At 48.4% G+C, this 18,554-nt stretch overlaps 2 protein-coding genes across 3 annotated transcripts in view; one reads left to right on the top strand and one right to left on the bottom strand.

Annotated features, from left to right (window-relative positions):
* Positions 1-10,939, bottom strand: part of Slc25a25 (solute carrier family 25 member 25) — a 32,488-nt gene extending 21,549 nt beyond the window's left edge. For both annotated transcript variants that reach the window (XM_032902754.1, XM_032902755.1), the window contains exon 1: positions 10,561-10,939. In XM_032902754.1, the coding sequence (XP_032758645.1) occupies positions 10,561-10,818 (258 nt within the window). In that variant the 5' untranslated portion in view covers positions 10,819-10,939. The remainder of the gene's footprint in view (positions 1-10,560) is intronic.
* A 760-nt stretch (positions 10,940-11,699) lies between these two features.
* Naif1 (nuclear apoptosis inducing factor 1) lies at positions 11,700-16,411 on the top strand. Its single transcript, XM_032902753.1, has 2 exons — positions 11,700-12,448; positions 14,263-16,411. Exons 1-2 carry the CDS (start codon positions 11,938-11,940, stop codon positions 14,733-14,735), a joined length of 984 nt encoding a protein of 327 aa, XP_032758644.1. The 5' UTR covers positions 11,700-11,937; the 3' UTR covers positions 14,736-16,411.
* The last annotated feature ends 2,143 nt before the right edge of the window (positions 16,412-18,554 follow it).

Here is an 18,554-nt window from a genome sequence, read left to right as displayed (position 1 = left end):
TAAAAAGGGACTGGAGAGACGGCTCAGAGGTTAAAAGCACTGACTGTTCTTCCAAAGGTCCTGAGTTCAATTCCCAGCAACCACATGGTGGCTCACAACCATCTGTAATGGGATCTGATGCTCTCTTCTGGTGTGTCTGAAGACAGCTACAGTGTACTCATATACATTAAATAAATAAATCTTAAAAAAAAAAGTTAGTTGGCATTCAATGGGGTAAAATCCAAAGCCAGGCATACTTGGCTATAGTTTGTTACTCAGTGGCTGAAGCAGGAAGATCAAGCACTCAAGGACAGTCTTAGTGACCTTAGCTTTCACTGTTAAGTCAGGAAAGAACAAACTCAACACCAAGGAATAAATTAGGCCAAGGAGGAAGCCACGCCCCATGTATCACTCTCTCCCTTCACTTGCACAGCCCAGGATCTTGGAGCTGTGGTTTAGTGTGTCTTCGCCAATGTTTTGTTAACACCGCCATCTCTGCTGCACTGTTTCCCCAGTGGTTAATTCAGTCCATTTCTAATGCCACGGCATCTAAATCGGAGCTCTGAGGAGATTACTGGTGTCCTGCGGACTACCGATTACAACTCTAATTCTGGGTATGAGATCCACCCACCTCCAGAGCAGGGCTGGCAAATCACCCCCCTATACCTGTGCACATCAGCAGCTCATTCAAAAGAGGGTGGTCATCTGGAGGGATAAACCACACTTCAAGAACCTAGAAAACAAACTGACCGGATGAAAGCTGTTAGAAAAAGACCCTACGGGAATGGACCTAGTGGCAAACAGTCAAATGGCTGATTACAAATCACCCAAGAAGGGTGTGCAGGGTACAATGTGCTAGCACATCCCACAGGACAACTGTGGAGGCCGAGAAGTGTCGCAGCACCATGGTGTGTGCACCCACGCTGGCCATGCTGTCTCAGTCTCCAAGTCTAGTCTACCTCTTTAACTACCGACTACTCCTCTCGTCTTATTTCCATCTCTGCCTAACACTCAGAACGCTGTTGTCAGAGGGAAGACTATCAACACTTTTTAATGAAGTAATGAAGCCAGGCTTCATTTGACAGAACGCCAGGTTGATTTGGGTGACTGGTTTCATAATGAGGGCTGATTATGCCAATGAGGTCAGAGGAAGGGCCTTGTCCACCAGCTAAATGGGTCAAACCTGAAGCTGTAGGTCAGTGGTTTCCAGCGTTCCTAACGCTGAAACCCTTTAACAGTTCCTTACGTTGTAGTGACCCCCAACCATAGTTACGTCGTTATTTCACGTATGTAATTTTGCTACTGTTACGATCTTAATGTACGTATCTGCAATACAGAATATGTGATATGCACCCCTGTGACGCGATCGTTCAATTACTCTCCAAAGGGTCTTACCCATAGGCTGAGAACCACTGCTCTGAGGCTCTTACCAAAACAAGAACTAAAACCAACAAACCAAAGATGCAAAATGTGCAGAGAGCCGCAGGAGTTCAAAGCCATGTGGTCACGATTGACTGTTGCCTAGGCTGAAATGAACCAACCAGCTACGTCAACTGACTTCCTCCCTAAGCCACTCTGGGAGCCATGTAAGGCAGAGTGAACAGATTGGGACCCTCCCGCCAACGACTCAGCCTTCAAATTGGAGACTGAGGAGTCAGCGCTTGTCTCCCCGGCACTGCTCAGGGGACAAAGGTGGCAATGATGAAAAGGAAGGAATCCCCTAACCTGCATCTTAGGAAGTAACCCTGGAAACCCCTGACTGTGGCAGGGAACAAGTCTACATAGCAACCTTTTCCAATGGTTGGCTCCTGCTGGTGAAATCCAGTTCACATCAAGGGCCCTCGTTCAAGGTGAATGCCTTTTAACAAAGATGTCTTTTTCTCTTCTCTAAAAGAAAAGAAGTGTACAAAATTAAGCAATTTTAAGCACAGAACTCTTGAGCCCTAGGATAAGAACGAAGTCAGTCTACACTGGAACACACCATAAGCTATGTTCTTCTAAGACCACGGTTCTCATTCAGATTAGATTATCTGTCTTGAGTATTATAGTCTGAAGAGAATGTAGGTATAAACTGAGAAGAGCATGTAAAAACCCACTTGCCTAAAATGGTCAAGACCTTCTCCGCCCCTCTGACATGCCACATCTCCTTGAGGATTCTAACCTCCTGCTCTCCTTTCTCGTGTGTCAAGAGGCGAACTGCAGACCCAGTGTTACAGCATTTGCCTGCTTTGCACAAGGCCCTGTGACTTGATCCCAGAGCTGCCCAAAACAATGTTTTTAGATTCTCAAAAACTGACAAGTTAGATCAGGTCATGCCATCTGAAGCCCCAGCACATGGAAGGCAGAGGCAGGATGATTATTTGAGCCAGATATTCCCAGCCAACAGGGATAACACAGCAGAGTCAAATAGAACCAGTGTAACTTTCCAAGCCTGCCTGTGGGGCACTGTTCAGGACTGCAGGCTCAGGAGCAGGAAGAGCCCAGCCACGCTGGCACAGCACTGGGAAGATAAAGGCAGGCCCATCTCTGTGTAGTTAAGGCCAGGCAGAATACACGCTGAGATTCTGTCTCAAAAATCAGCAAACAGCAAGGACAAGTCCACCCAGAGACTGCCTTCTACAGACAGCGGAGCTGTTAAGGGAAGTTGGGAGAATTCTAAGAATGACTGGTTTGAATGAGACAGCTCTTGGAAACAATTAGAAATAGACGTAATTATGGAACAATTTGCTTCTAATCCTATTTTTTCCTTTTTCTATAGGTTAAAGATGAAGAAACTCTAGTACACAGCAAACAACTATAATGTGAAAGACAAACGAGGAAAATAGGAACCGTGTCCCAGCGTGTTACTATGGAGTGCTACAGGAATCTGCTTCCAGCACCTCTGTAGAACCCTGGACAAGCCACTTAACCTCCTCGGTAAGCACAGTGTGGAGGCTGAACTGCTCACCTGAATCCATTCTAGACCTATGGGTTCAAAGTCCACCAGAAGGAAGGTAACATTACCAGCAGGCACAGATTGTTGGGGACAACTATAATTTCAATGCTTGGTGGGGTGGAGACAGAAGCCTGGGCTACATAATGAGACCACTAAATACATACATACATGTATGCATGCATGCATACATACATACAATGAGATGGTGGTCGTGGCAGCACAAGCCTTTTATATCAGCGCTCCAGAGGCAGAGGCAGGCAAATCTGAGTTCAAGGCCAACCTGGTCTACAAAGTAAGTTCCAAGACAGCCAGGGCTATACACAGACCCCCTTCCCCTAATCAACAACAACAACAACAACAACATCATCTAAATAGCTGTCTACAAATAAATATACATGACACGAACCAAAAGTGAAAGCAGTGTTTTGTTGTGTAGAGATGAGCAAAGGGCCAACAGGATGATTCGAGTGTGTCACACAACTGATCTAACTCCTCCCTTGGGCTAGGGGTGTGGCTCAGTGAAAGAACATTGGCCTAGCATGGGCAAGACCCAAGGTTTGATCCCCAGTAAGGAACAAAACCAGAATGGAACTAACTGTTCCTCTACTGTTTTCACCACTGGCAATTCACTTGCTTCAGAACGTTCTCAAGAAAGTAGGGTTTGGGTCTCAGTCAGAACACTGACTCTGCAGGCGGAGGGAAGCTGGAGGAAGTTAAGCCAAGTTAAGTCTGGGAGATCAAAGAAATGTCCTAGCTTATGTTTTAAAACAATCGATGGGGCTGGAGAGATGGCTCAGTGGTTAAGAGCACTGACTGCTCTTCCAGAGGTCCTGAGTTCAAGTCCCAGCAACCACATGGTGGCTCACAACCATCTGTAATGGGATCCGATGCCCTCTTCTGGTGTGTCTGAAAACAGCAACAGTGTACTCACATACATAAAATAAATAAATCTTAAAAAAAAAAAAAATCGATGGGAGGCAAGCTACCTACAGTTCCTGTTGCTTGGAAGACTAAGGACAATTGCCTAGGCTACAGAATAATTTAAAGGCCAGTCTGGGCAACTTAGGAGAACCCACTCTGACAACCCCTCTTCTAACCTCTATAGGCACCAGATACACGATGCACATACATACACACATGTATGCAAGCAAACATTCACACAGGAAATAAAAAGTCTGAAAAAAATCATAATTTTTAATATAAACAAAACAAAAACTGGAGGCTAGCAGTGGTGCACACAACTTTACTCAAAGCACTCAGGAAGCAGAGGCAGGCAGCCTCTAAGTTCCAGGCCAGTCAGGGCTACAAGAAACCCTGTTTAGAAAAAGTTAGAGGGCAGTAGAGGATCCCTGTTTTCCCCAAACACATGGTGGTGAGGATTTAATACTTGTTGCCATGTTCCAATGTCTCTTCTTTCTACCACATCATGTAGCAATAAAACTATTCCACGGGGGCTGGAGAGATGGCTCAGCGGTTAAGAGCACTGACTGCTCTTCCACAGGTCCTGAGTTCAATTCCCAGCAACCACATGTTGGCTCACAACCATCTGTAATGGGATCTGACGCCCTCTTCTGGTGTGCATGAAGATAGCTAGAGTGTACTCGTAAAATAAATAAACCTTTAAAAAAAAACAAAAAAACCAAACTATTCCACGAAGTAGACCACTTAAGGCAAGGCCAGGAACAAACGTGGTGTTCAAAACCTTGAGACTTGCTGTGTAAGGCAGGACATTTCTTTGGTCTCAGAGACTTCTTATCATGGCAGACAACAGGTGTCACAGCATGACTCATTTGCAAGCTTCCTAGTGGTCAGAAAGAAATGGGAGCACAGTGTGTCTGGGTGAAGAGACAAAACCTGACTGCTATTTTGACACAAACTAGAGTCACCTGGGAAGAGGGGACTTCAAATTGAGCCAGACCCCCCCCCCCGCAGCCCCTCAGGCCAGGGCCTTGTGCGCAAGCAAGTGTTCTACCGCTGAGCTAAATCCCCAACCCCGAGAGCTTTTTCTTAATTGCTAATTTATATAGGCAGGGACAGCCCACCGTGGGCAGTGCCATCTCTAGGCAGGTGGGCCTGGGCTGCATAAAAAAAAAAGTGGGTGAGCAAGCCACAGGAAGAAGGCCAGCAAGCTTCCGTGGTCTCTGCTTCAGGCCTTGCCTCTAGGTTCCTGACCCGGCGTCCAGAACTGTACCATGAAAGCATAAACCAAATAAATCTTTCCTTCCCCTAAGTTGGTTTCAGTCAGCATTTTCACAGCAACAGAAAGCAACTGGAACAACAACAAAAATCCACATTATTAAAGGTAGTCAAAATCTGGGGGAAAAAAATTGTATATAATATACATACACACACACACCTCCACTCCCCCACCTCCCTGCTGCTGGTTCCTCAGGCCGATGCAGGTTGCTGCTGGATTGCTGGTTGGAGATACAATTGCCCCTAGGAACTTGATGCCCCTAATCAGCAGAAGCAGTCTAAAGAGATCCATATCCCTTTGCCTCTAACCTTCTTTCTCAACTCCCTCAGGTTGCGAGGGTTGGAAGGGATTGGGGTGGAGAAGAGTAGTAGGTAAAAGAACCCAGTAAAGTAGCTTACCAGTATGGCTACAGCAGTCATGTGTTACCTGAGAACATTTGATCACTCAGGAAACCTGACCACCCTTCCTTCTACATTTCTGTCTCTCCTTCGGATTAGGACACCTGTAATCTATTTTCTATCCCTATGGATACCCCTATTCTGGATGTCACGTAGACAGGCCATAAAATATATATCCTTCTGTGACTGGCTCCTTTTGCCTTTGCTGAGTCTTGGCAAATACTCACTCCTGGGAAGCCACACAGTGTATGTAAGGTGTACCATGTGAGGTGTGAGGCTAGCACCTCCAGCCTTTAGCAGGAACAGCAGAGATATGGGACGATAATGGCAAGTTTCCAAATTGCCTGTGTGTGCTGGGGGCAGAGGTCAACAAGGTCTTAACATTATACAGCCCGAGCTGGTTTTTAAACTTGCAATCTTCCCGCCTCCTAAATCCTGGGGTTACAGACTTACACCACCATGCCTGATGGCTTTCAAATCATCATTAATGTCTTTTTAGTCAGTGTTCAAAATAATGGGTTTCATTTTGGCTTTTCTTTTCCTCTTGGTTTTCAGGGCTTCTTCATTTAACCTGGAACTCATTCGGTCTCACCTGCCTCTGCCTCCTGAGTGCTGGGATAAAAGACATACACACAGCACCACTGCCCGGCTCATTTTAACATTTTCCTAGAAGGGTACTGGTTTCTGGATTCCTAAAGAGCTCCTGCGTGGCTGGTCTTCTGTTCTGGAAGGCCTGTCAGCACATGAGTAGCTGATACAAGACAACTGGTCTCAGATAACAAAGAACTAACACGATCCAGGTTGTAAGTTGGAATGGTGACCGTCCTTGAAGGAGGATGCCACAGGAGAATCCTACCTCAAGTGGAGAGCTGGACAGTAACCGCTTGCCCTTGGTGGTCAGTGACTCTTTCACATCCAGTTCTTGGGAGGCAGAGGCAGTTAGATGTCTGTGAGTTCAAGGTCAGCCTGGTCTGCACAGTGAGTTCCATCACAGCCATGGCCTCAGAGAGTAACCATGTCTTGAAAGAAAAAGAAAAGGAAAAAAAAACCACAAAAAACAAAAACAAACTAGTTCTAATGGGAAATGGTTAAAGTCTATGCACTTAGTGTATGAGATCAGCTTTACAGTAACACAGTTCTGTCCACTGACTTTACCCACGGCTCTATTTAGCTGGACTGTAAATGAATTCCAGCAGACACTCTGTTTGCTTCATTCCCATGTGGTTTCTGGGAGAGTTCAACAATCAGTGACTCTCTGAACATCAAAGGGCTGCATCTGCGAGGCCCCACTCAGACAGAGGAGGGAGTAGTCCTACTCATGACAGCTTTGGGGGGGTATTATTTTGGAGGCAAGGGCTTGACTGCACTTCAGGCTAGCCTTTTCCATTAGTCTCCCCAGTGCCACTATGCCCAGTTTCAAATATTTATCCACTTTTCAAATTGGCCCCATGATCATGAATTTGAGCCAAGAGCCAATTTGACAACAATTTGGCACAATGATTTAATAACTATATTGTCTAATATTTTCCAATGGGCCATTACATTGTTCCTAATGATGTCTATCCCCTCCCCAAAACAAAGGCTCTTCCTCAGCTGGCATAAAGCTCACACCTGTAACCCTAGCACTCTGAGGCTGAGGCAGGAGAATAAAGACAAGTTCAAAGCCAGTCGGAGCTGTAAGAGACCCTGTCTCAACCTAAAGGAGATTTTAGGGGGGATTAGAGATGGCTCTCAATGGGAGAGTGCTTGCCTAACAGGCACAAAGTCCTGGACCAGGTACAGTGGCACATACCTGGGATCCCAGCACTCAAGAGCTAGAAGGGTCAGAATTTCTAAGGTTAGTCTTGGCAGCTTAGCAAATTCAAGCCCAGCCTGGGCTAAGTGAGATTCTTTCTCAGAAAATAAGTTCTCTTTTCTATAGTCAAGACTAACTCTGTCTGGTTTTAGCCAACGTGAAAAAGGTAAGAAGTTTAGGAATGCTGTCTGGTTGAGTAATACCAGCTCAACACTAACAGTCATTTGGTGATTTCAAGTCAACAGAGACTACCTCATGTGTATATGGCTCAGGTCAAGGAAAACACCAGGGCAGGGTGGGCCTTGACTGGACAACTGGGATGGCCTTAAAGCTATACTTTAGAAGCAACATGTGTGGTTCTGAAAGGGCTGGGGATGTGGCTTGATGGAATACCCCTTGTTTAGACCCTGGGCTTGACCTTGCCAGCACAGAAGAGGGGGACATCTCATCTTTCTCAAGCTCTCCCCCAAAGCCAGGTGTGGAGAGGAGTGTGCCTTGCAGCATTTGGCAAGTTGGGGTTGAACTCCTGGACTCAAACCATCTTCCTGCCCCAGCCAGGCTGCAGCTACAGGCACATCCCACTACTAAAGACATCACCCTTTCGGATGTTTTTCCCCTTCCCTTGTAAAATGATGTAAAATCATGTTACTGTCATGTTTGTTTTTGTAGGATTCAAACTGTGCGCCTAGCTCTCTAGATCAGCAAATTTAACACAGCATCTGGAATGTTCTCCTGCATGAAACCCTTGCCCACGTGAGAGCCCACAAGTCTAACTAGAAAACACAACTGCTTATGGGTAACACACACTGCTTCTTCCTCTGCTCGGCTGCCAAGTCTGAACCTATGTTTTACAACATAGATTTTGTTTGGTCACATGAAAATGCCCAAAATAGTCAATGCTATAATTAGCCCAAGCTGAGTCTCATCTCCTAAAGTCACTACCGGTGTCGTCATCTTTTATTCCCTTCCTTTTGTCCCCTGTCAGGCTTCCTCCTCAAATGCCCCTTACAAAGAAAACCTCCCTGGCTGACTGCCATCGACTTCTCTGCCCATTTCCATTTTAAGTAATTTTTCTGTCTCAGGCTCTTCCAGAACAAAGGCAGAAGAAGGCAAAACTTGCCGATTTATTTTTAAAGAAAACTTCACTTCAAGCTGTTATAAGCTAACGAACGAGAGGCTTTCTGCAGTCACATGACTCCAGTACACTGCATCTGCTGATAAGGGCTCACAGAGGATTCCTGTGAAAACCTCCACCTCAGACCAGTTTCCCATGAGCCACAGGAAGCAGCTTCCAACTGTACAGTGTTTGTCAAGGCTTGTCCCACAGCAGGCACCCCTTTCTACCCAGGGGGCGCCCCCAAGTCCTTTGGCTCTTACCAGTTATGTAAAAACAGCAGTGCTGCCTCTGTCTTGAGGCAGCTAATAGTAATGGATTCAACAGGAAGTGGTGGGGTGTGTATGTGCGTGCCTCCCCCCCCCTCTGCTGTTTTGAGACAGGGTTTCTCTATGTAGCTTTGGCTGTAGGGGAACTACTCCTCATACAGACCAGGTTGGTGGCTTCGTTGAACTCATAGAGATCCCCCTGACTCTGCCTCCTGGGTGCTGGGATTAAAGTTCACTGGCACCACCCACCACCTAGCTAAAACTAACATTTAAAAAAAAAAAAAAGATTTATTTTGGTTTTGTTTTTAAGCTAGGAGAATTGTGAGTTCAAGGCCAACCTGGCTACAGAGAAAAACCTTATCTCTAAATCTCTTGGGCTTACCCCAAGGATTCTGCTTCACTCAGTGCTGTCCTTGGACTTCCTACGCTGATCCTAAGTAGGTTAAACACCTTGGGTGCTGATCCAAGATTTTCTTGTACATGACACTTTACGTGGCCACCTAAGTAACAAACTGGCATAATTCACTGCCACCAGGTTTTCTTTATATTTGGCTAGGAAATTCATAATTACTGTCTATACAAATGAACCAAATACCAACTTTGGCCACAAACTGGTTACCAGGCAAACTGCTCATTAGAACCACCCCAGATTGTATGACAGGCCAGGCCAGAATAATGAAATACTAGGTAAAGGGAAGTCACAGTTAAAGTCAAACTGAAAAATCAACAGTGAAACAGAAAGGGAAGAAAAAGCCACTGCTCAGGGCTTCTAGTGCAGAAAGGACAGGACTTGTTTCTTATAGACCCACAGATGGCCATTTCTCTGCCCCTGTCTCCCAGTCTAGACCCACTCCTTTCCAGCCAACTATATCCTTAGATGTATCTCACTTTCACTTTTTGGAAAAAAGTTCCAGTTGAGCTGTGGTGACGCACACCTTTAATCCCAGCCCTCCAGAGACAGAGGCAGGTGGATCTCTGATCCGGAGGCCAGCCTGGTCTACAGAGTGAGTTCCAGAACAGCCAGAACTACACAAAGAAACATTATCTAGGAAAAAAAAACAAACCACCAAACAAACAAACAAACAAACAAAAAAGGAATCTTTCTTCACATTCTTTAATGTATCCGCACTCCAACTGGGCAAAGGGATCACGACCCAGTGTTCTGAAACAGCAGTAGGGGGCTGGGCCTAAGCCAGGAGAAAGAACTGTTCAGTCCTCATCACCCACATCTACACAGATCTGCCTAGAACCTCAGTTCCCATTTTTTCTTCCCCAACACCCACATGTCTCTGCGAGCAACCAGATTTGGGGCCTCGGTGGCATGGAAACGAGTGAAGAGAGGGGGAGGGGGGAGGGAGGGAGAGGGAGGGAGAGAGAGAGAGAGAGAGAGAGAGAGAGAGAGAGAGAGAGAGAGAGAGAGAGAGAGAGACACTAGGGTGCCAAAGAGAATGGATGGATAGGAGTTGGTGTAGGGGGAGGGGGAGCACCAACTTGGCCTTGAGGTCCGAAAGACAATCTTGAGATCTGTCCTTCTACCTTGAGGGAAGCAGAAGCAAGAAGGGGCTTTCTGTCCGTCAAAGAGACCCAAGGGTGTCCACCTGTAGCCATGACGAGCTTGTCCCCGGCCCGAACACCCACCTGAGGAGCCCCACACTCAACACGGTGTAAATTCCCTTTCCATCTGTCAGTCGGGGGACACAATCCCCGAACACCCCGGCTGTTGCTCAGCTCCAGCAGCGTCCATCGAAACCTGACAGGCTCCAGAAAGTTGCCCGAGAAGCCCTGCCATCCTGACCCGTCCCCTCGGCGTGGGTCTACTCTCCCGGACCTCCGGGATCCTCCCCGCCCGCGCGGACGGCGCACGCAGACTTACCCGGAGCTCGCCCTCCGTGCGGTGCAGTCCCAGGCGCCGCAGCCCCACCGCCAGGTCGTTGACACACAGGCCGCCGTCGCGGTTGACGTCGAGTGTTTGGAAGAGGCTCCACAGGCGCAGTTGGTGGTCCGGGCCGCCACAGACGGCGCCGCCACACGGGTCCCCTACAGAAGCCGGCGACGAGGCGGACGACGAGGCGGTGGCGGTGGCGTCCGGCGGCGGGGAGGCCACGCAGCGGCACAACACACTGCTCACCATCGGGCGCGAAGCGGGGGCGCCGGACGCGGGGCTGAAGGCGGCAGGAGGGCGACCCGAGCGCGGAAGCACGCCGGCACTCCTGAGACAGCAAGCGCGGGCTCCGAGAAGCCGGCAGACTGGAGGGAGGGGCCGCTTCCGGGAGCCCCGCCCCGCGGCGCGCGGAGGCACTGACCGCGCCCTCTGGCGCACTGCCGACCAATCACAGGCCGGGATGTCAGCTCCGGGATCAATGAAGGGGCGGGGCCACCGTGCCAGCTGGAAGTCGATTCAAACTGAGGGAGTCGGGGATTGGCTGAAGCTGGGTAATAGGCAAGCAGAAAGCCCTGTGTCCAATTCCTATTCAGAAGCTCTATTTAGACTGCGGAATGAGGCTGGGAGGGGCGTTTGTGTACGAAGAAATCGTAGCTATCCGTGGTAATGAAATGGGTATGAGGGCAACTGTGGGCTGAAGTTAGAAGACACAAAGCACCATTGAATAAAATGAAAATTTAATGGGCTAACGACTCAAGACCGAAAACACGAATCAAAATCAGGAGGCTAAGCTTCTAGTAGTCTCCTAAACTACCAATAAAACAGCTGAATTTCACAACGTAATAGTCGCGATACCAACAACTGAACGACAGTCTGATTTTCCAATGGAAGTGACTAATGTCCATGTGGGCGGACACACTGAAGCGACAGACATGTCTTTAGACCAATGACCAGGCCAGTTCTAGCAAAGAGGTGTGTCCTCTGAGAGGAATGGCAGGCCTGGAGAGCCAGTGATCGGCGAGACATTTGAGCCACGCCAAACCTGGAGGGCGGGGTCTCTCAGGGATGTGCCGAGGGGCGGGAAGAAGGGAAGTGGGCGGATCTCCGCACACCCCAGCGGAAGAGGCAGATTCAGGAAGCCATTACGCAGCTGGCTGGCGGCGGTCGGGCCGGTCAGGGCTGGGCCCTACGCACTTTGCGTAGCGAGGGGGGTTACTTAAGGCCTGGTACTTGGCCTTGAACAAGCCCTGCCTTGTCCCCCTAAAGGGGGTGGGGGTGAGAGAGAGGCGAGGCTGAAAAAGAAGAGAAGAGAAATTGGGGCTGTTAAGGGCATTATAATTTCTTTAAAAAGAGAGGAAAGGGGAGGCTATGGCTGTCCCAGCCAAGAAGAGGAAGATGAACTTTTCAGAGAGGGAAGTGGAGATCATCGTGGAGGAACTGGAACTGAAGAAGCACCTGCTGGTGAACCACTTCAATGCTGGGGTCCCTCTGGCTGCTAAGAGTGCGGCCTGGCATGGCATCCTGAGAAGGGTCAACGCTGTGGCCACCTGCCGTAGGGAGCTGCCCGAAGTCAAAAAAAAGTGGTCCGACCTCAAGACCGAGGTCCGTCGCAAGGTTGCCCAAGTCCGAGCTGCTGTAGAAGGTGGCGAGGCTCCAGGGCCCACAGAAGAAGATGGAGCTGGTGGACCTGGGACAGGCGGTGGCAGTGGTGGCAATGGCACAGCCATAGCTCCTGTACTGCTGACCCCAATGCAACAGAGGATCTGCAACCTGTTGGGTGAGGCCACCATCATCAGCCTACCCAGTACCACAGAGATCCATCCCGTGGCCCTCGGACCCACGGCCACTACAGCTGCAGCCACGGTCACCCTGACACAGAGTGAGTGAGCTCTCCTGCTCAGTTCAGCTGCATTACATGGGACGGGCCAGCAAGTGCTGGGACAGCTTGGGGCAAATTGGCTGCCAAGGGTCAAAAGTCAGATAGCGATCTTGGAAAGACCATGAGGCCTTCCAAGAACTCCCCAGACTGAAATGATCTTGTTCTTTTAGGGTCTTCCTCAGCATGTGGATAGTTGGATGTCCATGACTTCCACATGCTGACCTATGTAGTGTTGAAGACAGAGACTGACTGTAGACCTACAGGACTCAGGACCTCATATTAATAGGCAGTCGGGATATACTCATTGAATGACTGACTGACTAGGACTAATACTGCCCAAGTGAGACATCCATTGTGCACAAAGACGTACTGTGTTTTCGGTATACAAACACACACCAGGCAGCATCGTGATTCCTGTCTATCCATCTGTTCACCAAGCAATTTATGCTGGGCACCAGAAATACCAAAGTATTTAACATTCCCTAGTGGCTAGACAGATAGCTCAGTGGTAAAGTCCTTGCTTAGCACTGCAAAAAAAAACCCTAAATGTATAGGCCAATTCTATTTTACTAGGGCAGATGAGGTTTATTGATGAATAGCTTTACTATGAAATGGGAAAACCCAAGGACTCACAAGAGGAAAGGGATTTCCCGGTGTGCGGGGAACACATGGTTGATGGCACTGAGAAGTAGGGGAAATAGGAGGTGGGGGTACATACTAGTAACTCTAGCATTCAAGAGGTAAACCCCTAGGGCTCAGTAGCCAGCGAGCCTCACTTAGAGAGTTCTAGGCCAGTAGAGGGACTCTGTTTTAAAAAAGGAAAAGGTGTGAATAGCGCCTGAGGAATGACTCCTGAGGGTGTCTTTTAATCCCTCTCCATATGTATACAAACACACATGTGTGCACACACGTGTACCAGCATATACATGGACATATATACAGTTTTTAAAAAGATAAACAAGATTGACATCTCCCACATACATGAAGGCCAGAACAAGAAGGTCCCTTCAGAGGTTCTCTTCCATGAGTGCTGACAGAACTATCTGGTTGGGTTTTGTGTTTGAGATAAGGATGTGTGCCCACAACTCTGAATTCTGCTTAGTCATGATGGGATTTGAACTGGATCAACCAGACTCTCAATGGTGTGCTCTGAGACCAGAAGGGGATGAAAAACACTGGTCTAAGTCAGGTACTGTTCTGGAACAATATCTGCAAGGATGCTCAGGTATCTTAAGGACCAATGTGATTAAGGAGACAGGGAGACATTTTTCTGGACATGCGAGCTGCTACGGCCCTCGTTCTTTGATTGGTCACACAGGCTGGACAGAATTGGCTCAAAGCAGGACAGAGAAGTGGTTCTGTTGTCCTCTCTGAAACTGAAGAGGACAGTGTCCACCTCTTGTCATTTGGAGGATTCATTGAGCTAATCAGTATGGAGTGGTGTGCAAATCTCCCGGTGTGGCATTCTGTATCAGGATTAGGATTTGCTGTTCTAATGCCACCATTCTTGTTGGCGTCTCTGCATTTGTCAGAGCCGGTAGAGTAAAATCCTAAAACCCTATTGGAGAAGTATCTTGGTGGTGGAACACATGCTTAGCATACACAAGGCCCTGGGTTCTATCCCAGCCTTGAGGGACAAAGAGAGCGGAACCTCTCAGATTCTGTGTTTTTATGTGAATACAGCAAAGGGGGTCAGTGAATTCCCTCTGCCCCCTGCTGCACGGGGTTTAGCGGCCCCCTCCCCAGGTTGCAGAGTCAGCAACATTCCTTCCAAAAGATGACCCACATCTGCTTTTGCTCTTTCTTCCCGGCAGTCCCCACTGAGACCACCTACCACACGCTGGAGGAGGGAGTGGTGGAGTACTGCACAGCTGAAGCCCCTCAGCCCCTGCCGACAGAGGCCCCGGTTGAGATGATAGCCCAGCCTGCAGAGACCTCCGTCAAACCACAGGCACTCAAGAGCCGTATTGCCCTCAATTCGGCCAAGCTGATCCAGGAGCAGCGGGTCACCAACTTACACATAAAGGAGATCGCCCAGCACCTGGAGCAGCAGAACGACCTGCTACAGATGATCCGGCGTTCTCAGGAGGTGCAGGCCTGTGCCCAGGAGCGGCAGGCCCAGGCCATGGAGGGCACCCAGGCAGCCCTGAGTGTTCTCATCCAGGTCCTCCGACCCATGATTAAAGATTTCCGACGCTACCTACAGAGTAACACTCCCAACCCAGCTTCAGCCCCTGACCCTGGACAGGTGGCCCAGAACGGGCAGCCAGACAGCATCATCCAGTGAGGGCAGGGGTCAAACCGGTACTCTGCTTGTGATTGAAGGAGACGTCTGTGGAATTTTAAGTGGTTTCTGTGGGCAGCTTGAAGTGGGCTGTGTGGATAGCTCCCTCTTGGATAGGTACGTGGGGTTTGTTAGTCTGAGAAAAATGAAGGAGACTAGGAAAAGGAATTTGCTGGGTTCCTCGAACCCAGTCTATCTTAGTTCAACCCCTGGAGATGCCTTGCTGAGAAGATTTTAGCTGGGAGCCATGTATGCTGGCGATGGAACATGGGTTGACATGGTCTAAGGCTTGAGACATCACCCACACTCAGTTTAAGACAACTTTAAAGACAGACTGGTTCTCGCTGGGGCTACGTCTCAGCACACGATCGTCAGTCAGCGAGCTGCCCCACCTCAGGTACACCATCCTTCTGAGTGCCATCCTGCCAGTGTCGCTGGCAGAAATGCAATAACACCCTAAGAAGAATGTCTCCCAGCACCACTGGGAAGTCCCGGTCCTTTCTCCCTCTCACTGTGCCTCCGTTCTCAGGGGACTCTTGACTGCTGTACGCCACAACCACCCAGGCACAGCCCAGCTCTTGGATATGCCCCGAGACGCATGCAGCCGGCCTGGCTCAGGAATGCTGCTGTGTGTTGTGGGTTGGCCACTCTCTAGTCTTCCATGGCATCTCTGGGTAGCTGTTCTGTAGTTTGCCCCATCCCCAGACTTCAACACAGGTGGGCTTCCGGTGCTGTCAGTGTTAGAAGGCAAACTCCTGTGGAATCCTGTTTCCTGCTGCAGTGTACTTGAGATGAACCTCTAGTTTTTATTTTGTTATTTTTTTTTTCTTTAGAAAGCTCACTTCCTAGCCATTCATATTTATTCTAAAGATGAACCCTTTCTGGGAGGGCTCCAGGCTCTGTGGCCACCCTTCTTTCTCCTCCTCTGGACCACATGTCCAAAATACAGTGCACATAGATCCCTGGCCCACCCAGTACTCGTCTCCCTTACTCAGTGCCTGGAGCCCTGAAGATGCCCCCGCCCCCCTCTGGCTGAGTGAGTCCAAAGCAAGGACAACGGTCCCTGAATGTAAGAGGTGGAAGATAGCAAGTGGACACTTTGAACCTTGTGCTGTAGCAGGACATAGCCCCAGAGGGCTGAAGCTCGTGTTGCCTGGCTTTCTACCTTCTCTCTGAGGCACTTACAAGAGACTCTGCCAGGCAAGGTTTATTTGGATCACTTTCAGACTTGAGGCCTCAGTCTCCTACGTTACTACCCCATTCGCCATGTTGCCGCCACATCTGGGACACTCATGATTACAACTCAAAGTTCCAGATCTTAGCCAGGCAAAGAGCCCATGTTGCCTTTCCAGGCATGTGCACATAGAGATGCTCAGCTCCACCGTGGTCTCAGGAAGAGGTCCCCTGGAAACAGTGAGGTGGCTACCCACTGTCCCCTTCTCCAAGGAGGCACGTGTAATGCTAGCTACTGAGAGATGGAATGAGGTGGGGCCCCAGCAGGGTTGCTACGGGAGCCTCCTAAGGATTTGTGACCTAGTTTGGTTCTCTGGGGTTGGAAATCTGAGCCAATGTTGTATCTGTTCCATTTGTGCATAAAGAGGAAGCCTAGATTACTTAAGCTAACTTGTTCTTCCCAGGTCACAACTTTAAATTAAAGAAATTTCCCTTTTTTATACACACTCCTCTTGTCATTATTGATCACACATAGCCCCCAGGCTAAATCTGCCCGGCCCTTTTGTTGTTATTGTTTTCCTGAGCCAGGGACTCACTGTGTCTCCCTGACTGGCCTTGTGATGGCTAAAGTTGTTTTTAAGTTTAAATTGCTATGCTTACAAGATCTATAAAACAAAAGCCCTCCCACCCCGCCCCAGTACAGATAACTCCTTGGGGTGGTGGGGGCTGTTGTTCACATAATAAGACAGGTGTTTTCACTCCTGTCAGCAAGCTTGGTTGCTCCAACTGCACAGAATGTATTTGATCGCACGTAGGTGGAAGGCAGGTCGGCAGGAAGTAAGTTAGGATGTGTGCTTGCCCTACTTGAATGAAGGTAGATGTAGCCTTGTGGGTTGTGACTTGGTAAGCTCCTGTCTGTTCAGTGCTATACTCTGAGATTCCCAGGTATGGACCACTGGTCAGCGCCCCTCATCCTGGCCAATATTTAATCAAGCTCGTGCTTCAAGCTGGCTCAAAAATTACGGCAGTGGTCTTAGTCTCACTCCATGGGATCAGGATTTTCTGGAGACCCCAGCAAGACCAGACCACCCATCAAAATGCTTCACTCTGGAACTCCAGGGCTGAAGGGAAGCCTCAGCCGGTGCACATCTTGAGACCATCAAGGCTCTGAAGTAGGCTTTCCCCTCGGAACTGTTAGAGTAAACTGCCACGCTGAGAGAAGCAGCAGGTATCTACAGAGGCCTGCCCTGGTTAGTCAGAGCAGTTTTCTGTGACATCTAGCTCCGTTGGGATCCTGATCTGGGATGTGGAGGGGTTCGACAGAACCCAGTACTCTCCTGTCCAGGGCCAAAATAGAGACACCTCAAGGCCCACCTGAGGTTCTTGGTTGGATTTTTGGTCTTGTTTGTAGAAGTTTTGTTGCAAACATGGGAGCCAAACCAGAAATGAATCAGGCTCAGTTGAATGCATAAATGGCAGTGAGTGTGTGAGTTTTCTGTGTTCTATGTTTATCCTTTTGTTTTCTCTGACTATCCCTGCCCCTGCCAGCTGCCAGCCACCACAGCTAATGTTTTGCCATAGATATTTTGATGGTCCGGGCTCAGAATTTATCTCTGAGCTTTCTGGTCACTGGATTCAATGTAGGAAGGATTCAAACATCCTTTGGGTGTGGGTAATGCTAAAGTTATGTCATTTTATTTTTTTGCTGTTCTACTTTATTGAAAACCTAGTTCTGAAGTTGAGTTAGAGCTCTCCTTTCTCTAGACCCAAGCATTCTTGTTTAAAAGTCTCTTCTCTGTCCTGTGTCAGGGAAGCCACCTGACTCTGTGACAGGAAAAAGAGAAAGGCCAAAATAGCCTTAAAAAGTTAAGACTATTAGCTTCACAGAGAAACCCAATCTGAAGAAACCAAACCAAAAAAAAAAGTCACCCGGGTGGTATTGGTTTTAAAGACTTGACAGGGCCGTGCACTGTGTAGCAGGGCTGTAGTTTCTTTTCTTTTTTTCTCTCAGAGCTGAGGACCGAACCCAGGGCCTTGTGCTTTCTAGGCAAGCGCTCTACCACTGAGCTAAATCCCCAACCCCAGGGCTGCAGTTTCTAAAGAGAGTCTAGGAAAGGACCCCAGCAGTTTTAGGGACTCCAGTGCCACATGATGGCTATAAGGAACAGCAGCCTTGGTGAAATGGGATTAGAAGATAGGCTGTGTGCTGCCGAGGGCAGAGCCGGGGCGGTGACCTGAGCCTCTTGGGGAAGCCCAGAGGATTCCGAGTAGGTCCCAGACAGTGAACACTGAGTTGTTTGCACTGTTGGAATTTGATTTTGCCTTGTCCCGATGGTGGTTGTACCTTGTTTCTTCCCTCTTGAAGCAAAAAAGGGGTGCTTTATTCCTGATAGCGTAGAAACTTACGGTAGAAAGATTTTAAACTTCTTTAAGAAGAAATTTTGGAGGTTTTCTTTTTAAAAAATTTTAAAAAATTAAAAACAATATCTTCTCTAAGTATTTATAAAGCTATGAGACATTTTAGGTTTATAAAATATTTTATATTATGATGTCTTTGTTAATATGTAATCTTAAGAAGTAAATAAATAAAAGGATAAAAGACTTAGGGCCATACCTATAAGCACCAAACACTGACACCAGAAACTGGGT

Source organism: Rattus rattus, chromosome 5 (genome assembly GCF_011064425.1).
Source record: "Rattus rattus isolate New Zealand chromosome 5, Rrattus_CSIRO_v1, whole genome shotgun sequence".
NCBI classification, from domain to species: Eukaryota; Metazoa; Chordata; class Mammalia; order Rodentia; family Muridae; genus Rattus; species Rattus rattus.
This window is presented reverse-complemented; position numbering and strand designations above follow the sequence as displayed.

What these genes read in the sequence shown, in the direction of transcription:
- Naif1 (XM_032902753.1), top strand. Translation starts at nt 11,938, where the DNA reads ATGGCTGTCCCAGCCAAGAAGAGGAAGATGAACTTTTCAGAGAGGGAA. An exon ending in CACGGTCACCCTGACACAGA is followed by an intron (nt 12,449 to 14,262) that starts GTGAGTGAGCTC and finishes TCTTCCCGGCAG; the next exon opens with TCCCCACTGAGACCACCTAC.